The sequence below is a fragment of the Girardinichthys multiradiatus genome, chromosome 5 (genome assembly GCF_021462225.1).
Source record: "Girardinichthys multiradiatus isolate DD_20200921_A chromosome 5, DD_fGirMul_XY1, whole genome shotgun sequence".
Classification (NCBI taxonomy): domain Eukaryota; kingdom Metazoa; phylum Chordata; class Actinopteri; order Cyprinodontiformes; family Goodeidae; genus Girardinichthys; species Girardinichthys multiradiatus.
Genome location: NC_061798.1, coordinates 31,580,546 through 31,599,252, shown reverse-complemented (window position 1 = coordinate 31,599,252; position 18,707 = coordinate 31,580,546). Strand labels below are relative to the sequence as shown.

At 38.4% G+C, this 18,707-nt stretch overlaps 3 protein-coding genes across 5 annotated transcripts in view; 1 reads left to right on the top strand and 2 right to left on the bottom strand.

Moving 5' to 3' along the window:
* LOC124868892 (CMRF35-like molecule 8) lies at positions 1–9,114 on the bottom strand. Of its 2 annotated transcripts, none has more exons than XM_047366525.1 (6): positions 8,858–9,114; positions 5,663–6,007; positions 4,020–4,205; positions 831–926; positions 715–746; positions 1–645 (listed from the first exon to the last, which is right to left on the bottom strand). In XM_047366525.1, exons 1-6 carry the CDS (start codon positions 8,892–8,894, stop codon positions 490–492), a joined length of 852 nt encoding a protein of 283 aa, XP_047222481.1. In that variant the 5' UTR covers positions 8,895–9,114; the 3' UTR covers positions 1–489. The 2 variants fall into 2 exon arrangements, with proteins under 2 accessions (XP_047222481.1, XP_047222482.1); XM_047366526.1 differs by having other exon boundaries at positions 4,020–4,187.
* Positions 9,115–12,673: 3,559 nt separating this feature from the next.
* On the bottom strand, positions 12,674–16,387 carry dnajb1b (DnaJ heat shock protein family (Hsp40) member B1b). The gene is made up of 3 exons (XM_047365010.1): positions 15,971–16,387; positions 13,602–14,212; positions 12,674–13,469 (listed from the first exon to the last, which is right to left on the bottom strand). The coding sequence occupies exons 1-3, from the start codon at positions 16,188–16,190 to the stop codon at positions 13,236–13,238; spliced, it is 1,065 nt and encodes a 354-aa protein (XP_047220966.1). The 5' UTR covers positions 16,191–16,387; the 3' UTR covers positions 12,674–13,235.
* tecrb (trans-2,3-enoyl-CoA reductase b) overlaps positions 15,482–18,707 on the top strand; it is a 29,257-nt gene continuing 26,031 nt past the window's right edge. The window contains exon 1 of one of the 2 annotated variants that reach the window (XM_047365014.1): positions 15,482–15,702. Coding sequence is in view for 1 of the 2 variants with exons in the window: in XM_047365012.1 (XP_047220968.1) it covers positions 18,332–18,346 (15 nt within the window). In the remaining variant the exon portion in view is untranslated. Of the gene's footprint in view, positions 15,703–18,260; positions 18,347–18,707 lie in introns of those variants that run through there. The other variant, XM_047365012.1, reaches the window with a different exon arrangement.

The following is an 18,707-nucleotide window of genomic DNA, read 5'->3' as shown; positions in this document are numbered from 1 at the left end:
TGATTGTCAACGTTCCATTTATTTTGTTAGATTTAAACTTCAGAACCTGGTGAATCTGATAGAAGCATCTTTCCTGGCATGGCAGTCAAAGTTTCTAAATAGTTATGTTTAACTGTTTGAATTATATGGTTCCACAGTTAACTACATTTCTTATTTGATTATATTTTAAAGCAGATAGGCTAAATTATATCACACGCTTGTGGTGCCCTCTGCTGGTCCTTTTAGCAACCTTGCTTGAATCAGTGTGTAATGGTGGTACTTTCATTTCAAGCAATATACAGTATATACATATGTACTGTGTAGTATGCTTCTATGTGTAGTTCTCAAAAGGTTCTATGGCTCAGCTACCACTATGCAAAGTCTACAATACCAGCAACATGTGGAAAACAGAAATATTCACAGAGATTCACAGAGAGTTTATTATTTTACTGAAAATAAAATGAGCGGCTTTCACAATAAAAAGCTGCACAGAGACCGAGTAATTCCTGTTCATTCGAGGGTTTTGGGATCCAGACCCTCGGAAACCGCAGTGTACTGAAGATTATCATCTGCACCAGATTCTAGATGATCCTCTTCTTCTGATATCTGAACCCCCACTGAAACCTGAGTGGAAGCAGTCTCTACGTTTTCCTGACAGCAGGCATCCTGAGAATAATTATAACATCAACATTTGTCTTTTGTTTCTCAATTTTCTTAAAAACAAACAAACTTTACCTTGTTTTTGTTTGCTGTCAGTTTGTTCTGACCTGAATCAAACAAACAAATATAAAGAGTAATTTAAATATTGTAAGCAGCAAGTTGTTGCAGTTCTGAACATGTGAAAACCTCACCTGCCATAATCCGCCAGTGTCTGTAGAATATAAGAGGGATGATGGCACAAACCAGAAAAGCCAGGCTTCCAGAGACGATTATGACTACCATCATGTCTGCAGACAACATAGACTGCTGGTTGTTAGAATTTTTATACACTTGTACTTGAATAAGCAAGATTCCACATCAAAATTGCAATAGGATTAGTAGCCGATCTATTTAATTTTATTTCATTAGTTGAAAATGTTGATTCTCCAGCCTACCTTGACATGTTTCATTATTATTCTTCATAGAAGTGACACTGAAATATGCTGTGAATGTTCTTTTCCAGAGTTACAACTTTACTTTAGTATTGTACTTATTTTTGCCTTGTATTGCATTTTGTTAAAAGTAGGGATTTACTACTGAAATGAGAAAGTAGGACATTTATTTGTAGCACAATACTCAAGGGTTTAAATGTGTAACAGTGTGGTAAGACTGCCAGGTCACAGTCATATTACAAAAATTTAAAAAAGTGTTGTACCTCAGGGGTGTATGTTGGGCCTTCTGATGTTTGGGTTTTTACAGGTTGCCCTAACAGTTTGCCAGCCACAGAAATGTTTATTGCTGTATAAATGATACACAGCTGTTTGTCTCTTTAAACCCCATTAACGGTTTAAAGAAGAAAGCTTTGAATGAATATCTTGGGGTCACTTTATACATTTTATTTATAGAGCTCTGATTTGTGACAAATGTCCTCTCAAGGCATTTTACAATACAAACAGATTCAATTTATATACAGAAATAGATGGTCAAATCACTCCAATCATATAAAGAGATTCAAAGGTCCATATGACCCTAGTTATTGAACAATGCCGTCAAGTTCAGCTGTGTTTATTGGTAAAAGATTTGCTATCTAAGGAAATGGTTGCCAAAATAGTAATGCTGGATTTCACAAATCCCCCTCCAACCAAATATGGATTAAACTGGTGTTGTCTTTACTAAATTCAATAAATCCCGCACACAACACATCTGACCCCTCTGTCTTTAAAGTTAGGCCAAAACTACTAAAACATATCCCCAGCTTAAGTAAGCATATAAGTTCAGCTATTCAGTCATGCTAATGGGGCTGAAGAAACGTAGCAAGGCACAAACACAAGCAACTAAAGGTCTGTTAAATTTTATTCCACAGAGATATAGAGTCATAAGTGATTCTTTGTCTCCTCTAGTTTAAATTATTGGAACTAATTTCAAATTGCCCTTGGCCAGCAAAGCTTACATAAACTAAACTTGGTTTAAAATGCTGCAGCTAGTGTTCTTACTAAAGCCAAAAGAATAAAAAAAATTTCTGCTATTTTGACATATTTTCTTTGGCTGCATGTTAATTTTAATATTAAGTTTAAGATTTTATTGATGGCTTGGAGGACCGCTCTTGTTTTGGACATAAGTTATTTCAGATCTTCCAACAGCATATGTCTCTGGGTGAAGACCAGGTCCTCGGCCAGCCCTTCTTACCGTACTACAGCCTCGGCTCAAACCTATGGTTGACTGAGTTTTTTTATGTACCAATTAGATCTTTGGAACAATATTTCTGAGGAAATGAGTTTAACAAACTCATTCTCTTTTAAATACCTTTTAAATGCATATTTTCACAAACACGGTTTTGATGCTTCTGCTTGTAGCGTTAGATAATCTCTGTGAATTATTTGAATGCGTTTTTAATTGGTTTTAGCTACTTAAACATCATTCTTTGGGGATACTTTTCAGCGAAGGGGACAGGACGAATGCACCGTGTTGAGGGGAGGATGGATGAGGCCATGTATCTGGAGATCTTAGCCAACAACCTCCTTCCCTCAGAAAGGGCACTGAAATGGGTCATGGCTGGGTCTTCCAGCATGGCAATGCCCCGAAGCACACAGCCAGGGCAACTAAACAGAGGATCTGTAAGAAGCATCTGAAGGTCCTGGAGTGGCTCAACCAGTCTGCAGACCTGAACCCAGTCGGAAATCTTTGGAGGGAGCTGAAAGTCTGTATTGTCCAGCAACAGCCCCGAAACCTGAAGGATCTGAAGAAGATCTGCATGAAAGAGTGGTCCAAAATCCCTGCTGTAGTGTGTGCAAACCTCATCAAGAACTACAGGAAGGGCGCGGCGCTGATGGTATTGGGGTTAAGCGTGCGACCATATACAGAGGCTACAGTCCTCGAAGCGGCCGTCCCGGGTTCGAGTCACAGACCCGGCGATATTTGCCAAATGTCTCCCCCTCTCTCTACCCCTCTTTCCTGTCTGCCTACTGTCAAAAAAAAAAGAGAAAATAAAGGCCACTAGTGCTGAAAAAAATATCTTAAAAAAAAAAAAACTACAGGAAACGTCTGATATCTGTAATTGCAAACAAAGGTTTCTGTACCAAATATTAAGTTTTGTTTTTCCGATGGATCAAATACTTATGTCATTCAATAAAATAAATGTTAATTACTTAAAAAAATCATACAATGTAATTTTTGGATTTTTGTTTTAGATTCCATCACTCACAGTTGAAGAGTCCCTATAATAAAAATTAAAGACTTCTACATGCTTTGCAAGTGGGAAAACCTGCAAAATCAGCAGTGTCTCAAATACGTGTTCTCCCCACTGTAATTTGATTATAATTTTTTTATTTTCTATGCTATGCAATACTAAATTCATAACTTTGTAACTGTGTGAAGCAGTTTGGTGCAAAAATGGTTGCGTTTATATATGCAATAAAAATAACTTTCTATACATTTGGAAAATAATTTTACTTGTTTGTGTTGTAAAAGTGTTGTAAGAGTTTTTTGTGAATTGGTCCTATAGCTATGAATGGACTGCACAGAAAAAATTAACTCAACAGACCATGAAATACCAGTCTCTTTTATCCATTTTATACTAGTATAAATCCTTTCTTTTAATGTCTTTAAGGCACTGTTTTTTTTTATATATTTTCTGATATTACTCTTCCTTTCTTAAGTTTATAAATTACTTCTGTTACTATTACCACTACTACTGATAATAACAATTTCTTAAATTCTCAATCTGTGTAATTTATGACTCATCTCCATTATCCATGGATGTCATCTTATTGCATGCTGCATTTTATTCAAAGAGCCTCAAGCTTCCAGTTGAAGCAATAACATTTTAGGAACCAAACAAACATTCTTATAAAACTGAGTATTTGAAAGGCTGCCCATTAATGTTTTGAGGTTTGCTCTTATACCTGTAAAGTTGTTTGCTTCTTTCTGTCTTCTCTTCCTCTCTGAAGGTGTCAGCTTGACTGTCACTTTAGATGCTTCGGTGCTTGATGGAAAGCTGCCTCTGGGAGTGTTTAGTTGCATCTGCTGGGTGGCATTAGGGGATGGAGGGGATCCAGCAGGAACAATGGAAGCTTTGAGAGACCAAGACACTGCATGACTGTTAAGAGACAATATCTCTACATAGGGCTGGGTTATATGACACTTTAACTTATAGTTAAGAACAAAAAAAAAATCCAAAACCAAGAAACCACAAGATAAAGCCTAATGTACACACAGATATCAGTGATTACTTTGTTAGACTCTTTCAAGTCAGTCAAGACCTTGAGATTTATGAAGCTGAAAGAATGACTCCAAAATGAGTTTGACAGATGTTGGTTTTAAGTTTTGCTAGCTAAACACTAGGCCAAACATTATTCCTACCCCTGCCAAATTTAGGTTGGAACTAATCCATTATTTTAACACGTCTCTTCTGGCTGGAAGTAATACAGATGTTTGGGAGTGGCCCAGCCAGTCCCGACCTGAGTCTGATAGAGAATCTGTGGAGGGAGCCAAAGATTAGGGTCATGGCAGGTAGACCTTCCGATTTCAAAGATTTGGAGCTCATCACTAAACAAAAATCATCAAATTGCAATTGAAGCCATGCAAAAAGATGGTCAGTAAATATCTGGGGTTTGATTGTTGTAATGCCAATGATCTTTCAATTGATTATCAAGAAAGGTATAAATAATTTTCAACATCTTTTAATTTTTAAAAGTAAACAGTTAAATTATGCTTTTTAAATGTTATTGTCTTTTAGAAGATGCCAGTCCCATTTCTTCAACAAACTATTTTGTTGAATAAAATTTTTTTTAAATCAATATATGTTAAAGGTACAAATAATTTTGGGCTTAACTTTATGCTGAAGCCATTTCCAGTTATACTAAAATGTTGCCTGTAGCTCAGTGTCAACGCTGATTTGTCTGAGCTTTGGTGTTGTTGCTAGCTTGTAAACAGCATGAAACCTGAACTTATTTGGGAAAATAATCTCACAAACATTTCAGCAATTCAGTTGCTTCATACAATGTCTCGCAAAAGTATTCAGACCCCTTATACTTTTCCCATTTTGTCATGTTACAACCAAAAACATATTTTATTGGGAATCAATGTAAAATATTAGGACACATTCGTACTGTGAAATGGAAGAAAAATTGTGCATGATTTTAACCTTGCCCAGCTTTAAACTTTGCCTTGATTTCATCCCTCAGCTGTCTGCTACGATCATTGGTCTTCATGATGCTGTTTGTTCACTAATGATCACTATCAAACCTCTGAGGCCTTAACAAAACAGCTGGATATATACTGAGATTGAACTACACACAGATGGACCTTGTTTATTCATTTGGTTGCCTTGGATTCATTTTAAAATATCAAATTAGACAAGACTGAATACAAATTCACAATATACCTTTCATAGAAAACTAGGATCCGTTTTCCTGCTCCTCGGCAGTTATGAACCGCTTTGGGTTAATGTGTCACATAGCATCCTAACAGAGGAGTTTGTTAATCTAATTACATTTTGTGATAACACCAACAATGCATTTATTATTTACCTATCCCCAAAACTTACCATCTACCACTTTTAGACTAACTTCCTGGTACGTGACATTAAAGAGTCTCCTCATTCCACAGAGATAACTCCCTGCATCGGCTTTTCTCAGCTGGTTTATTTTCACAGTAAAGACCCCGTCTCCTCTATCCAGCTCCATGCTGTATTTCCCATTCCTTGTCACAGCAGAGCTCGTCATCTCCATCTGAATGATGGTGTTTTCAACAGAGCAGACATCTTTGCAGAAATGCACACTGTGGAGCTCTGAAATGTTGACTGGAGACCAGTTTCGAAAACACTGGATGGAGACATTTCCTCCAACATGGCCGCTGGCTTCCAGAACCTCTGAGGCATCTAGTCGCATAACTGCAGGATGAAACACAGGATTCTTGAAGATGATGAGTAAGTATTTATTTTCGTCTCCGCACATAACAGGTATCACAAAGTAAAGGATATACAAACTGTGTTTTTTGTATATGGAAATATACTTTAAGTTATTTTGGTTTTACCTGGAAAGTTGATTTTATCAAGTACAGGTCTATCTCAATAAATTTGTGTTATCAAAAAGTGTAAATATTCAAACATTTATTTTAAATTGTGAAACTCAAATTATACAGATTTCTATTTGTTTCTGTTAATATAAAGATGATTTACAGCTAAAGAAAACCCAAAATTCAGTTTCTCAGAAAAATATTACATAAGACCAATAAGAAAACCTTTTTGAAAAAGAAATGTTATGCAATGGCATACAGAATCATGAGGAAGACCGCTGACTTCACAGCTGTCCAGCAGACAGCTACTGACTGACTCCACAAGCAGGGTAAGCCACAAATGGCTAAAGAAACCTATCCAAGTATATTACTAGAAAGTTGACAAGATGGAAAAATGTGGCAAAGAAAAGTGTACAAGAAACATATATCTAGAGAGAATTGTGGAACAAAGCCTAGTCAAGAGTTTGGAGGAGTCTCACAAGGTGTAGAATCAGAGCTTGAAGAACCACCATGCACAGATCTATCAGGACCTGGGGTTCGACGATTGCCTTCCTCGTGTCAAGCCATTCCTGAACCACAGATGCAAAAGCATCTTACATGCGCCAAGGAAAAAAAGAACTGGACTGTTGCTCAGTGGCCCAAAAATCCTCCTTTCAGATGAAAGTAAAGTTTGTATTTCATTTGGAAACCAAGGTCCCAGAATCTGGAGGAAGAGTGGAGAGGCACAGGATCTATTTTGGATGAGGTCCAATGAGAAGTTTCCAAAGTCAGCGATGATTCGGGGAGCCATGTCATCTGCTGGTGTTGGTCCACTGTGATTTATCTAAAGCCACTCCTACCCAGTTCATAATGGCAGTGTTTGATTCCTTTACATTTTCTCTTTTCATCTGTATTGACTTTATTTATTTACCTATGTATTTATTGCTAAGGTGGGGAACTCAGAAGACTCAATCAATGTGTAAAAATAATGTTTCATGCTTCCTACACCACTCTTTTCACAATCCTGGAATTGTCAGCCCATGTAAGATGAGTCTCTCAAGACTGATCTCAGACGAATGTTTTTAGGGGTTAAATGAGTTGTTATTGCCATCTGAATCATACCAACCACTACAGTACTATCCCAGTGGAGATTCTCCTCTCTTGTTCTGACTTGTTTACCTAAATCTAGATCCCGGTCCCAGCCTAACCCTGCGTGATGTAACACTACAATCATACAGACACCTAGCAGGTTCTAATGCTCCAGAACTAGCTAATGTTAGTTCTAGAGCGTTAGAACCTGAACTAAGTAATGTTGCATTTTGATAACACGCAATGCCAATTTTTACTTGTTAAAAAGATTTTAAGACAATAAACAAAATTATTTTAATCTGTAAATACAGATCAGAATTTTCAACAATGTACGTGAGGGTGTAAATTATACAAATTATGGGGATTCACATATTCTATAGTTAAGCCAAAAACTATTCATGCCCATGAATAGTCACATGGCAGATTTGATGTGAAATTGTTTTTATTTAACCAAGAAGTTTGTTTCTGATATAAAAAAATGAAATGGAAGATTAGTACAGCTTCCTTTGCTGTTTTAAAAGGGAAATGGGCCATTTGTCTCTTTTAGACGTGATTGTATGCCAGTTTTTTTCTTCTTAGAATGATTTGCTAGTACACTGAAAATTGTTATTTATTCTAATGTCAGTTTTTGCTAAGTTTATTCAGATGTGAAAAAAATATTTCCAGCCCCATCACCCTTCTGGAAAATGTACTTTGCAATAGAAGTCAAGCATTTCTGCACTAATAGCCTAAAATAAGTACTGACTTGCACGCTTTTAAGCGAGAATGCTTGATATGTCCACGTTTTGAGGAGGGATAAAAGTAAAATTGAAGATTGATTCCTAAAGCTAAAGGTGATCATGGATAAATGTTTGAATATTACTTTGTTGAAGGATTTAATTGTTGCCAGATCTTAGGTGAATCCTGCTGGGAAGAGAACGGGTCTTAGGCTAAATGTATTTCTTTTCTGTTTACAGCCAGAAGTTTCAACCATTGTGTAAAAATGGCTCCACAATTTCTTTTATAATCTTTTGGAAAGAGCAAATGTCAGACATATTGAAGACGGTCTCTTTTTCATTGAGTATTTGTGCAATTTGCAAAAAAACTGACACTTCATAATTATGACTGTTTAGATAATGAGTTATAACACTACAACAACCTTCTTTTTGTATTTGCAGAACCACTGTACAGCAGCGTGCAAGTGCCAAACTATTGTTTTGCTACACAGGAGTAAGAGCAGCACACATTTTCAAAAACATAATAGATGCAAAACAGCATTTCTTAGATGACATTCTTCTCCCGCTCATCTGTCCCTTCTGGGTTGCCCTTTATCTAATCTATTTTGATCTAGCTTGAACAAACTGTGGATGTCAGTTGACATAGAAAATGCTTAATTGGTGTTATGTAACATGAAATTTTGCAGTGGACAAAGACATCTACATTTGAGTCAAATTCAAACTTATTTAACTCAGTTATGTTTAGTAAATTTGCGTTTTTGGTTGTTTAGGTCAAACATATTTATTCAAGACAACGCTGAAGTGATTTTAGTGTAAAATATGTTGAGAAACTTTGGAGTTTAAATCTTCATTCCTTAAATACAAGCTTGTAGAAAATCAAAATGTCAGCTCTCACGAATTAAAATTGTATGAGCAAGCAGGACTAAAATGATGAAACGTACCTGAGAAGCAACACAATGTGAGGAGAAGAGACCTCATTCTTTGATTCCAAGTAAATCGAAGGAAAAGTTCAGCTTTAACTAGTAATCTGATTTACTGCCATAAAAACAGGAGTGCCGTAAAGAGAAAAGCAACGCCACGCTGAAGCGATTCTGTAGCAAAAGATCGCAGCAGCTTGTGTTCAGTTAGAAAAAAGAGATGATTCTGATGTACCATGCATCTATTTCTCCCTAACAGCAAACCTACAGCACATGGTAGTTTTTCTCTTTCACTCAGCGTTGGAGCACCAGCTCATGACCGTGATGGGCTATAAAGTCCTCAGTGTTCATGTCGACCTCCCCCAGCCATTTGTGTGCCTCCAAAACTCTAGATCCCATTACGCTGGAGGCCATCAAACTCAATAAGTAGTCTGTCTGCAGATCATGTCACGGGTATCTGAGGGCAACCTGAGGACTATTTGTTTCAACCGTGATGGCTCCATTAAACCACATACAAATCAGGCTCCTCATCAAAAAGTCCCCAAAGACTAAAAGAAAATGATTGATGCAAAATGAGGAGATTGTCAAAGATTTTGGTTCTTTCTTATCACATATTTACTAACTCAGGAATAAGTCAAGATCTTACTCTAATAAGTCACAGCAGTCTTTTTGATGAATGCTGTTAAAAGATGAAAGGATAATAAATCAGATAAACTATGAAGGGGATCATCTATTTGGGAATGAAAGACCAATTTCTTTTGTGAGAAGAATTATGGGAACAGATAGACATACAGCCCACTTTATTAAGAATACCTTAATAGTACCAAGCAAAGAGTGGTGAAAACAGTGCTCAGAGATTTTGGCCCAAACTGGCATAAGACCATCACACAGTTGCAGCAGAGTGGTTGGTTCCACATGATGAGAATCTCCTGCTCCATCTCATCCCAGCGGTGCTCTATAGGATTGAGATGTGGTGACTTTAGAGACCTCTGGAACACTGTGAACTTATTATGTCTAAGAAACCACTTCGAGATGATTTGAGCTTCGTGACACGGTGCTTTGTCCTGCTAGATGGAGCCATGAAGGGATGGAGATGGTCAGCAACATTGCTCAGGTAGGCTGTGGTGTTGAAACAAAGCTCAACTGGTACTAAGGGGCCCCAAAATCTTTCAAGATAATATCCGCCACATGAGTCTACCACCACCAGCAGCCTGAACTATTGATAGGACTCATATTGTTTATGCTAATTCAATGTGAATGTTACAACAGAAACTGAGAATCATCAGGTAACTTGTTCCAATCTGTTTATTGTCTATGTTTGGTGAATCAACAAGTTCCTATTGATCTTTCTCACTTATAGATGCCTAAATGTTGCCGCCACATGACTGGCTCATTTGCTGTCGGCCTTAACATATATTTAACAGGTGTACCTAATGTGGCTGCAGTCTACATCTAAGTACAATATTGTTTTCAATCATTTCCTTTCAGGTTGTTTTTGCTCCCCATTTTGATTGTTTACTTTGAGAGGTTCCTCCCTTCAGTCTCCATCAAATGACATTATATCAAGCTTATGAAATCCTTTGTTTTTTTTTTTGCAGTCATGTTTTCTTGTTATGTCATCAAATTAATCAGTTTAAATTGGAGGACAAAAAGGTTCTGTGGCATTCTGAGTTCATGTTACTGCTGCAGTCACAAGATACAATGAGATCATTGAGACAATCCAAGCAGAAGCTTTGGCAGTAACCCTCACCATGTTTCACGGATGGGTCTCTGTCCTCGGGGGTCATTAGTGGAAGCCTTTCCATCACTTTAAAGAACACTGGTCTTTGGTTTCTTGCATCCATCAAACAATAACACAGATGTTTTTGTGTGCTTGTGCATTCTGGGAAATGGTATTCTAGTCCTTCAGTTCTTGTTGATCATGTTTACATCATCCAATGCAGCCTCTGTGACGTCAGTCCTGAAATATTCTGTGAGAAGCACATTGTTACCTTTGAAGTAGTCTTCTGGTGATTTTTTACTTTTGACAGTTTTTTTTTTTTCTTCACAGCCCTCGTATTTCTGCCAGGGACTGCTGATGTTTCCCTGTTTTACACCTGTTTCTGGACCAATTAAGTTCTCCATACATCACAAAAGATTGTCGGGGCCACTGCTAATATTTGTGAAATGTTTACCTTAAATGATTCGAGCTAGGTTTTCATGCTATGAGTAACTGTGGTATGTGGTAACATTCTTGGCAAATTTCAGCAAAATGGGGTAAACCAGTAGAACCATTATTGATTGGTTAAGCCAAAGAGGTAACACTCTACATGTTGGGAGAATAAGACACTTTGTGAGGGATTGTATCAAGCAGTTTAGGCAACATTTTAGATGCTTTGTCTCTATAAAATATGACCCGTCTCTTGTGGCGGGAGGAGGGCAAAGACTTCACTGCCGGACCAGAGTGCGCAGCCAGGGGATCAGGTGGAGAACGGCGATGAACCACCTCACGCTCCAACTGCTCCAGCAGCAGTGGAGAGGGCAGAACCTCCAGGTCGGTCGGCAGATGTTTCATCGCCTCCTCCATCTGCTGCTGAACCCATCGATCCCTGGCGCTCTCCTGCCTACTGTCCGCTAGGTCCATGCGTGGTGGAATCATTCTGTTAGAGGACCCCGGAATGCAGACGAGCAGGCAGCATGAAGGTAAGTGCAAAACGATTTTATTAAAAAAACAAAAACTCACTCTCAGAAGAGGCAGGAACAAACAGGCTTGGCATGATCCACAAAACAAGAAACGAACATGATCTGAGAACTAGACATGAGCATGATTTGAAAATGATTTCGCAATGAATAACTGAACAGGTGTGTATTTATGGATTTATGACCAGGTGAAACAAGAAGACAGATTAATAGGTGCAGATGATCCGCATAAACTTAATTGACAGAAGAACAAAACGTGGCTGGAGCAACACAGGCTCTTGAACACAAACTAACAGAAACTAGAAAAAATGAAACAAAAGCATAACCAGATCCGAAAACCAAACTTGACAAAACATGAACAAGACAACAAAACTAAAGCATGACCAGAAAAAACAAACAGAAACATGATTCAAAAACTTAACTGTGGAAAACAAAGAAAAAACCCAAAACCAAAAAAACCAAACAAACCCAAATCCTAACAGTTTAGACTCGTTTAAATGTATGATCAGTCATATTTTCTCAAGTGGAACCTGGTATATGTGGCTTACATACACATTTAGACACAGGAGTAGAAAACAACTGTCAATAATATATTCAAGTCTTTGAAAATCCTCATTCCTTCTTCGTAGGACCTAGATCCAAGTACTGAAAGATAAAAGCTAAGAATCGGATCTCATTATATTCACCTATTAATGTCAAGCTCATTTTTTTATTTATTGTAAAGCAAACGAATGTTTAAATTGGTGGTATGGGACTAAATATTCACTATAAAGCTCTTATGTACAAAGTCATAGTCTTAGCCTCCAACCAATAATATTCTAATTCAAATGTCAGGTTTTCATTACCTGCAAGTGGAAAATCATAATGAACAGAAATGAAGGTTTTAAATCATCAGTCTATGTGTAATTAGTCTATCTAATGTATTCCACTTGGTGAAGTTAGTTATTGAAATAAATTAACGTTTCAATAATATTCTAAATCTTCTAAAATATTGAATATTGTCTGCATATAGCTTCATGGTAGAGCACGACACGAGAAAGTCATCCTGAGGGCAAATGGAAATAAAATAATTTTTATGTTATGGGGAAATAATTTTACATAGAAATATTTCGATTTTATGCAGACACTAACGTTATAAAAACATACAGGAGACCTCAGGCGTAAACAGCACCCAGTGTTCCTCTTTATTGTTCTTAACGAAGCTTCAATCATAGAAGACACAGTGAACAATCTTTCATCCGACGGTCGTTCCTCAGCGTTTCGCTGCCATTCTCAGTAAAGAATCTGTTCTTATACACTTAAAATGTCTCAAACATCTGTGAAAAACATCCACTGCAAACCTGGATGCTGTTACTTCATACAAAAAAATAGATGTTTCTCAATGAAAACTATTAGAAGCAAAAGATTCTGTAGAATAGTAGCACATGTATTTTCTCATTTATTGTACAGTTTTCATGAAAATAGAAACCCAGTAAACCAAACACCACACAACATTGCTCACATATTTACAATCTAGCCTCTGAAAAGCAGCACTCGCACACTGTATCCAAATCTCTCAAAAGGTCATATTTATACTACTGGGATCCATGTACATTTGGGGCAATCTGACACCAGGAGTGTAACTCTTAATGTCCGATGCGGTTCTGACCTGTGAACGTTCATGCTGATTTATAAGTAAAAAGATGGCAGCCAAGTGTGAGTCCAGCAGCTATGTTCATCTTGTTTATGATCGTGGAAGAACCTGGGCGATGGTGTCCCGTGCATTTTGACTGAGCCGCTCTGGGAACTTCACCTCGTACTCCACTATCAAATCCCCTCGACGATCGGGTCGTTTGGGGTAAGGTAGCCCCTCCCCGCTTACCCATCGCTTCATCCCTGGCTGTACGATATCTGTGGTCGTTACCGTCACTGTCCTGCCGTCCAGTGTGGGCGCCTGGACTGTACAACCACATAAGGCCTAATGGGATAAAAAAATAAAGTAAGGAACAGTTAGCAATGTGATTCACCTCAATACTAATAATGTATAGGTTCTATTTAAAATATTTCGGAGTCAAAATGCTCTTTGTAGTTATAAGTAATCCTGACTTACATCGCGTAGTGAGATCTTGGCAGTATAAATGACGTCCGAGCCGTTCCGTTTGAACACTGTATGAGGTTTGTCCTTCAACACGAACACCACGTCTGCTGGAATGTTCCTCTGCGTCTCATCCCCTTCTTTGGCAAAAGTGATTTTGGTGCCCTCTTTCCAGCCTCTCTTTATGTGCACCTCCAGGATTTTCTCCTCCATCCTTGTCGTTCGGCCATCAGGGTTGAGTCTTTTCCGAGAGATTTTCATTTTTTTTGTGCAACCATGTAGCACCTCTTCTAGTGACACCTTAAGGTCATGAACCACGGGTGGGTCCTGCTGCTTCTTTACGACGCTAGTGTGACTGCCCATTCCCCCCATGCCAGGGCCGAAGGGGCGCGAGAAGCCGCCCATTCCGCCAGGACCCATTCCGCCACCGCCCATCCCAAATCGAGAAAATGGGTCATCAGTGTCCATGTCCTCTTCCATACCTCCATTTCGAGCACCAAAAAACTGCTCAAAGGGGTTACGCCCACCAAAAAACTCTGCAAAGATGGCGTGAGGGTCTCCCTGAAAAGTGTAGCTGAAGGTGCCAGGTCCACTGCCCCCTGTTGGTCCTCCTCCGCCTTTCAGACCTAAACCAACAAAAAGGGGGAGGAACAATGGTTAATCTTTTAATGCAATTGTAATTTTGAGATACTTGAGTGCAATTACTGATTACACACATGAAAGAATAACACCAATAAAACTAGCTGTGGTTTATTTTCACAGATTTCATAAAAGGCTTTCAGATATTGGACCATCACCCTAATTTAAACAAAGCCACTGAAACTATAGTAATTTCGCACAAGTTTACAAAAATTAAATTATAACTTCATCAAATACAACTAATAAAATATCTTTGTGCATTGACAATAAATGCTTAAAGGGAAAAGAGATTAAGAGAGATTTGCTCAAATTTATCCAAAGTAATGAGCATATTGTTGTTTTACACAGGATAAGTCTTAAATTGGTTGGGGAACTTTTTAATTTTGACATGCAACACAGAATACAAGAACTTATTACGTAAAAAACTTTTGTTTGGCCGTATCGTATAATGTTTACAAGGATCAGAAAGGGACTTTGCGTGATGCAGGTCTACACATTTCTGTATTGGGTACCTGTGTGTTTTAGTGCGTTAAAAATGTTATGGTGCTTTATTATCATTTCTTTTTTATTATTAATGATTTTAGTCCATCCCATTTATGTAATCTGCGTTTTACCCAACGAGCCCTCCAGACACTTGAGGTATTTGTTGATTTTTGTTGAGTTGAAACTATAACTTACGGTGAGGCTTCATTCCTTTAAAAACAGCCTTCCTGAATACCTGAAGGCAGCCGAGTTATTTTTAAAGCAACATGCTGGCCTTTAGCTGAACTTCAGTAAATCTGTATCATTTTCATTTTGTTTATCCATTTATCAAGTTTTAATTGTTTCTTTGGCTCTATTCCGTTTTTAAACATGAGGCACTGAAAGTTATTTTTAATCTACTTTCTAAACCAATCATTTTATTTCATTGTAAATTAAGTATAACTGAATGTCTTTTTGGCTAATAGTTCTACATTTATTTCCAGCTGTTTAATAATTATTATTTTATATAGTTTGGTATATTTGGTGGGATTGCTAATTTCACGCTTCTTGTTTTAACATCTTTAAAGCACTCCCTGTTTCACTCAATTGTGTGAAGGGTTTTCTATAAATATGTTCTGACTCACTGTCTGCTCCATACCCACCGTGTGGCTGAAAGCAACAACTTGCTGTATGATCTGCCAGATTTCCAGCCTCCATCATAACAAAAACTGTGCTCTTGTACCGACGTGAGAGCAGCTACCGCCTATGTGTTTATGTGAACATGATGTCACCATGGCAACACGTCAGGAGAAACTACACAGGGTACCAACTCTTGACAATCATTTCACCGTTTCGGTTTAAATGAACCGCTGTGTAAACGGGCGCTTGAGTTAAAAGAATAAAGAAAATCAAGCAGAGATATAAATAAACCAACAGGAGGCTAGTATCAGTAGCCGAAGCTAATCCTGCTTCTTCTTCCATAAACAGAACCGTCCAACTGCCCTGCAAACATCAGGTATGTCAAATTCCCGTTAGGATTCCAATGGATTTATTATGGAAAAGGTGTTGAGTTGGTTCTGTAAAGCTGGGCCTTAATCCCCGGAGGTAAACTCACCATGAAGGACAGACCGAGCACAACGCGTCCTGACCCAGATTCTCATTAACGGTCGTTTGTACCCTAAAATGCTAACATTCGTTACGTTTCACCCAAGGTTTTAGCAAGGTTTTCCTATCATAACCGTGTTTACTGAGCTGACTTGATGCATGTTTTAGATGATGCTCACCTTCTTCTCCAAAACGATCATAAATGTCTTTCTTCTTTGGGTCGCTCAAAACGTCGTAGGCTTCAGCTATTTCTTTGAACTTCTCCTCCGCCCCTGGGGATTTGTTCTTGTCGGGGTGGTACTTCAGAGCCTGCTTGCGATAAGCTTTCTTTATGTCGTCCTCTGAGGCTCCTTTCTTAATTCCCAAAATGTCGTAGTAATCCTTGCCCATCTTGACCATCCAGCGGCGCTTGTTTACTAATTATTAAATATTCTTTCAAAGTTATCGGGAAAGTTTAGTTGTCCGCTTCAGCGCCAGGTCGGTTGTCCGACTCCACTCGGGCAGTTGAAGTTCCCAACGTGTTCCATATAAACAGCGTGGAAACTTCTAGACTTCTCCACACTCAGCCCGACCAATCTCCACTGTGACGCCACAGGCAAAGCCACGCCCACTGGGAAACGTTAACTCCCACGATGCTTTGCAAGGTTTTTCGTACTGTCGGGAGTTTTTTTTTTTTTTTGAACAACGTGGAAATTTAAACAAAAGCTCTAATGCCCCCTTCTCACTGGCTCTGCTTACGCGAATTTAAGGGAAATATTCTCTTGTCAGACTAAATAAATTGGGGAAAAAAATCTTGTGGGACCTTTGAAAATTATTATTAGTATTTTAGTATTATTAGTATTTTCAAGACCTAGTGTTTAATTTTCAGGCTTTCAGTTTGAAAAGACTTTGGAATTATTGTGAAATCTCTGACATGTCAATTTAGACATGAGTTTACATGTTGACCCGACTGATAGTCTTAAAATAGATGTGAGGTCTGTGATCATTTTAATCTTCATTTAGTGTACTCTGAAAATTCCTAAGACAAAAATAAAGGAAAGCTTGGAGGACTTTATTTGAACATAAAGGTTAGTTGAATCCCAAACCTACTTCTCTCTTTCCTTCGAGGACCTTGAAGGAACAATGTATCAAGATGATTCAAATATTGGTTGTCCTTTAACTTTCATGGGACCTTCAGATTACATTCCACCAAAGTTCTCTAAGGGCTGTCTTACAGTTACATCTTTAAAGTTGTAAGTAGCCTTCAGGGAACCTTTAAATAACTTTATAGAAAGGTTCCCTGAAGGTTGCATTGTACAAGTTTTAGTTAACCTTTAGGAAACCTTTCGAGAACACTTCCCAAAAGTTTACCAAAGGTTCTGTGAAACTTACATTCTCCAAAGGTTCTCTCAAAGTTCTCTGACCGTTACGTTGTGAAAGTTTTAGTTAACACCTAGTGAATCTATAAAGACCATTCCCTCATAGTTACCATAATGTCACACTGTCAATGTTGAAACACCTTCAGAGAAGGTTCACTGAAGGTTAGAATATATTTAACCTTCAGCCAGCATTAAGGAAATTATTTTATTTAATAAATAAACAAAAAATTGAACTAGTAATAGTAGGCTAACTTCATTTTCAAAACACTTTTTGGAGGAAGAAATGTACATGAACCGGCATTTAACAGTATTATGCAATATTTAAAGGATGAGCCTACGCAAAGTAACACTTAATAATTCAATTCAATTCAAAAATACTTTATTAATCCCAAAGGGAAAATAAATGTTGTTATAGCTCATATTATGAAGGTTTCCTCAAAGAGCCGTTGTAGATGCTGATGGCTGTGGGCAGGAAGGATTTCCTGTAGCGCTCCGTCTTAAAGCAGATCTGAAGAAGCCTCTGACTGAAGACACTCTGTTGTTGTAGGACAGTCTCATGAAGAGGATGCTCAGGGTTCTCCATAATGTTCTTCATTTTATGAATAATCCTTCTTTCCACAATGATCTCCAGAGGTTCCAGAGGAGTCCCCAGAACAGAGCCAGCCTTCTTTATCAGCTTGTTGAGCTTTTTTAAGTCCCTGGCTCTGATGCTGCTTCCCCAGGAGATGATGGCAGAAGAGATCACACTTTCCACAACAGACTTATAGAAGATATGCAGCATCTTGCTGCAAACACCAAAGGACCTAAACTTCCTCAAGAAGTACAGTCTGCTCTGTCCCTTCTTGTAGATGGCTTCACAGTTGCATCTCCACTCTAGTCTGTTGTCCAGGTGAACACCGAGGTATGAGGTAAGCAAAAAATAATAGTTCTTTTGGTAAAGTAAGTCATCCCTAAGTCAATCCTATTATCTCAAGCAAAGGCGTTGCACTTTCCATTTGCGTAAATCTCATTGGCCACACCCGACAATGTGGGCGTGTTCCCCTGACTAATGTTGGCCTTAATAGGCTGAACTGAGCTGTGGTATCCGCCCACAACTTCCTGAGCCCCCGCATGTTTATACGCTGATTGGTCATTGACCCGTCACTTATCCTAGGTATTAAGGAAGAGACACCAACTGCCAAGATGAAGCACTACGAGGTAAGTGGTGCTCATTCATTGTTAAACCGGGCTTCTTTTGGATTAAATTGAATAAACCGAGCTAGTTCTGAGTTTTTGCATCGCCTCCCTGCTTGTTAACTCCACTAGTTGGATTAAGAGGTGGAACTAAGCGGTGTAGAGCTCTCCCGGTTAGCACCGTCTATGATGGATTGTTATCTGAAAAGATTTATGGCCTGTTTTGTCTAAATTCGCAGCGTACATCGTCCTAAAAACCTGCGGAGCATTAGCACTCTAATATCTGTGTGTTTAACTCTGGTACCTCTCCAGTTTAATTGAGCATTTAAGCCCAATGCAGACACTCGTGGTGCAGGAATCTCGCGACAGCATCGCCATCTCTGGC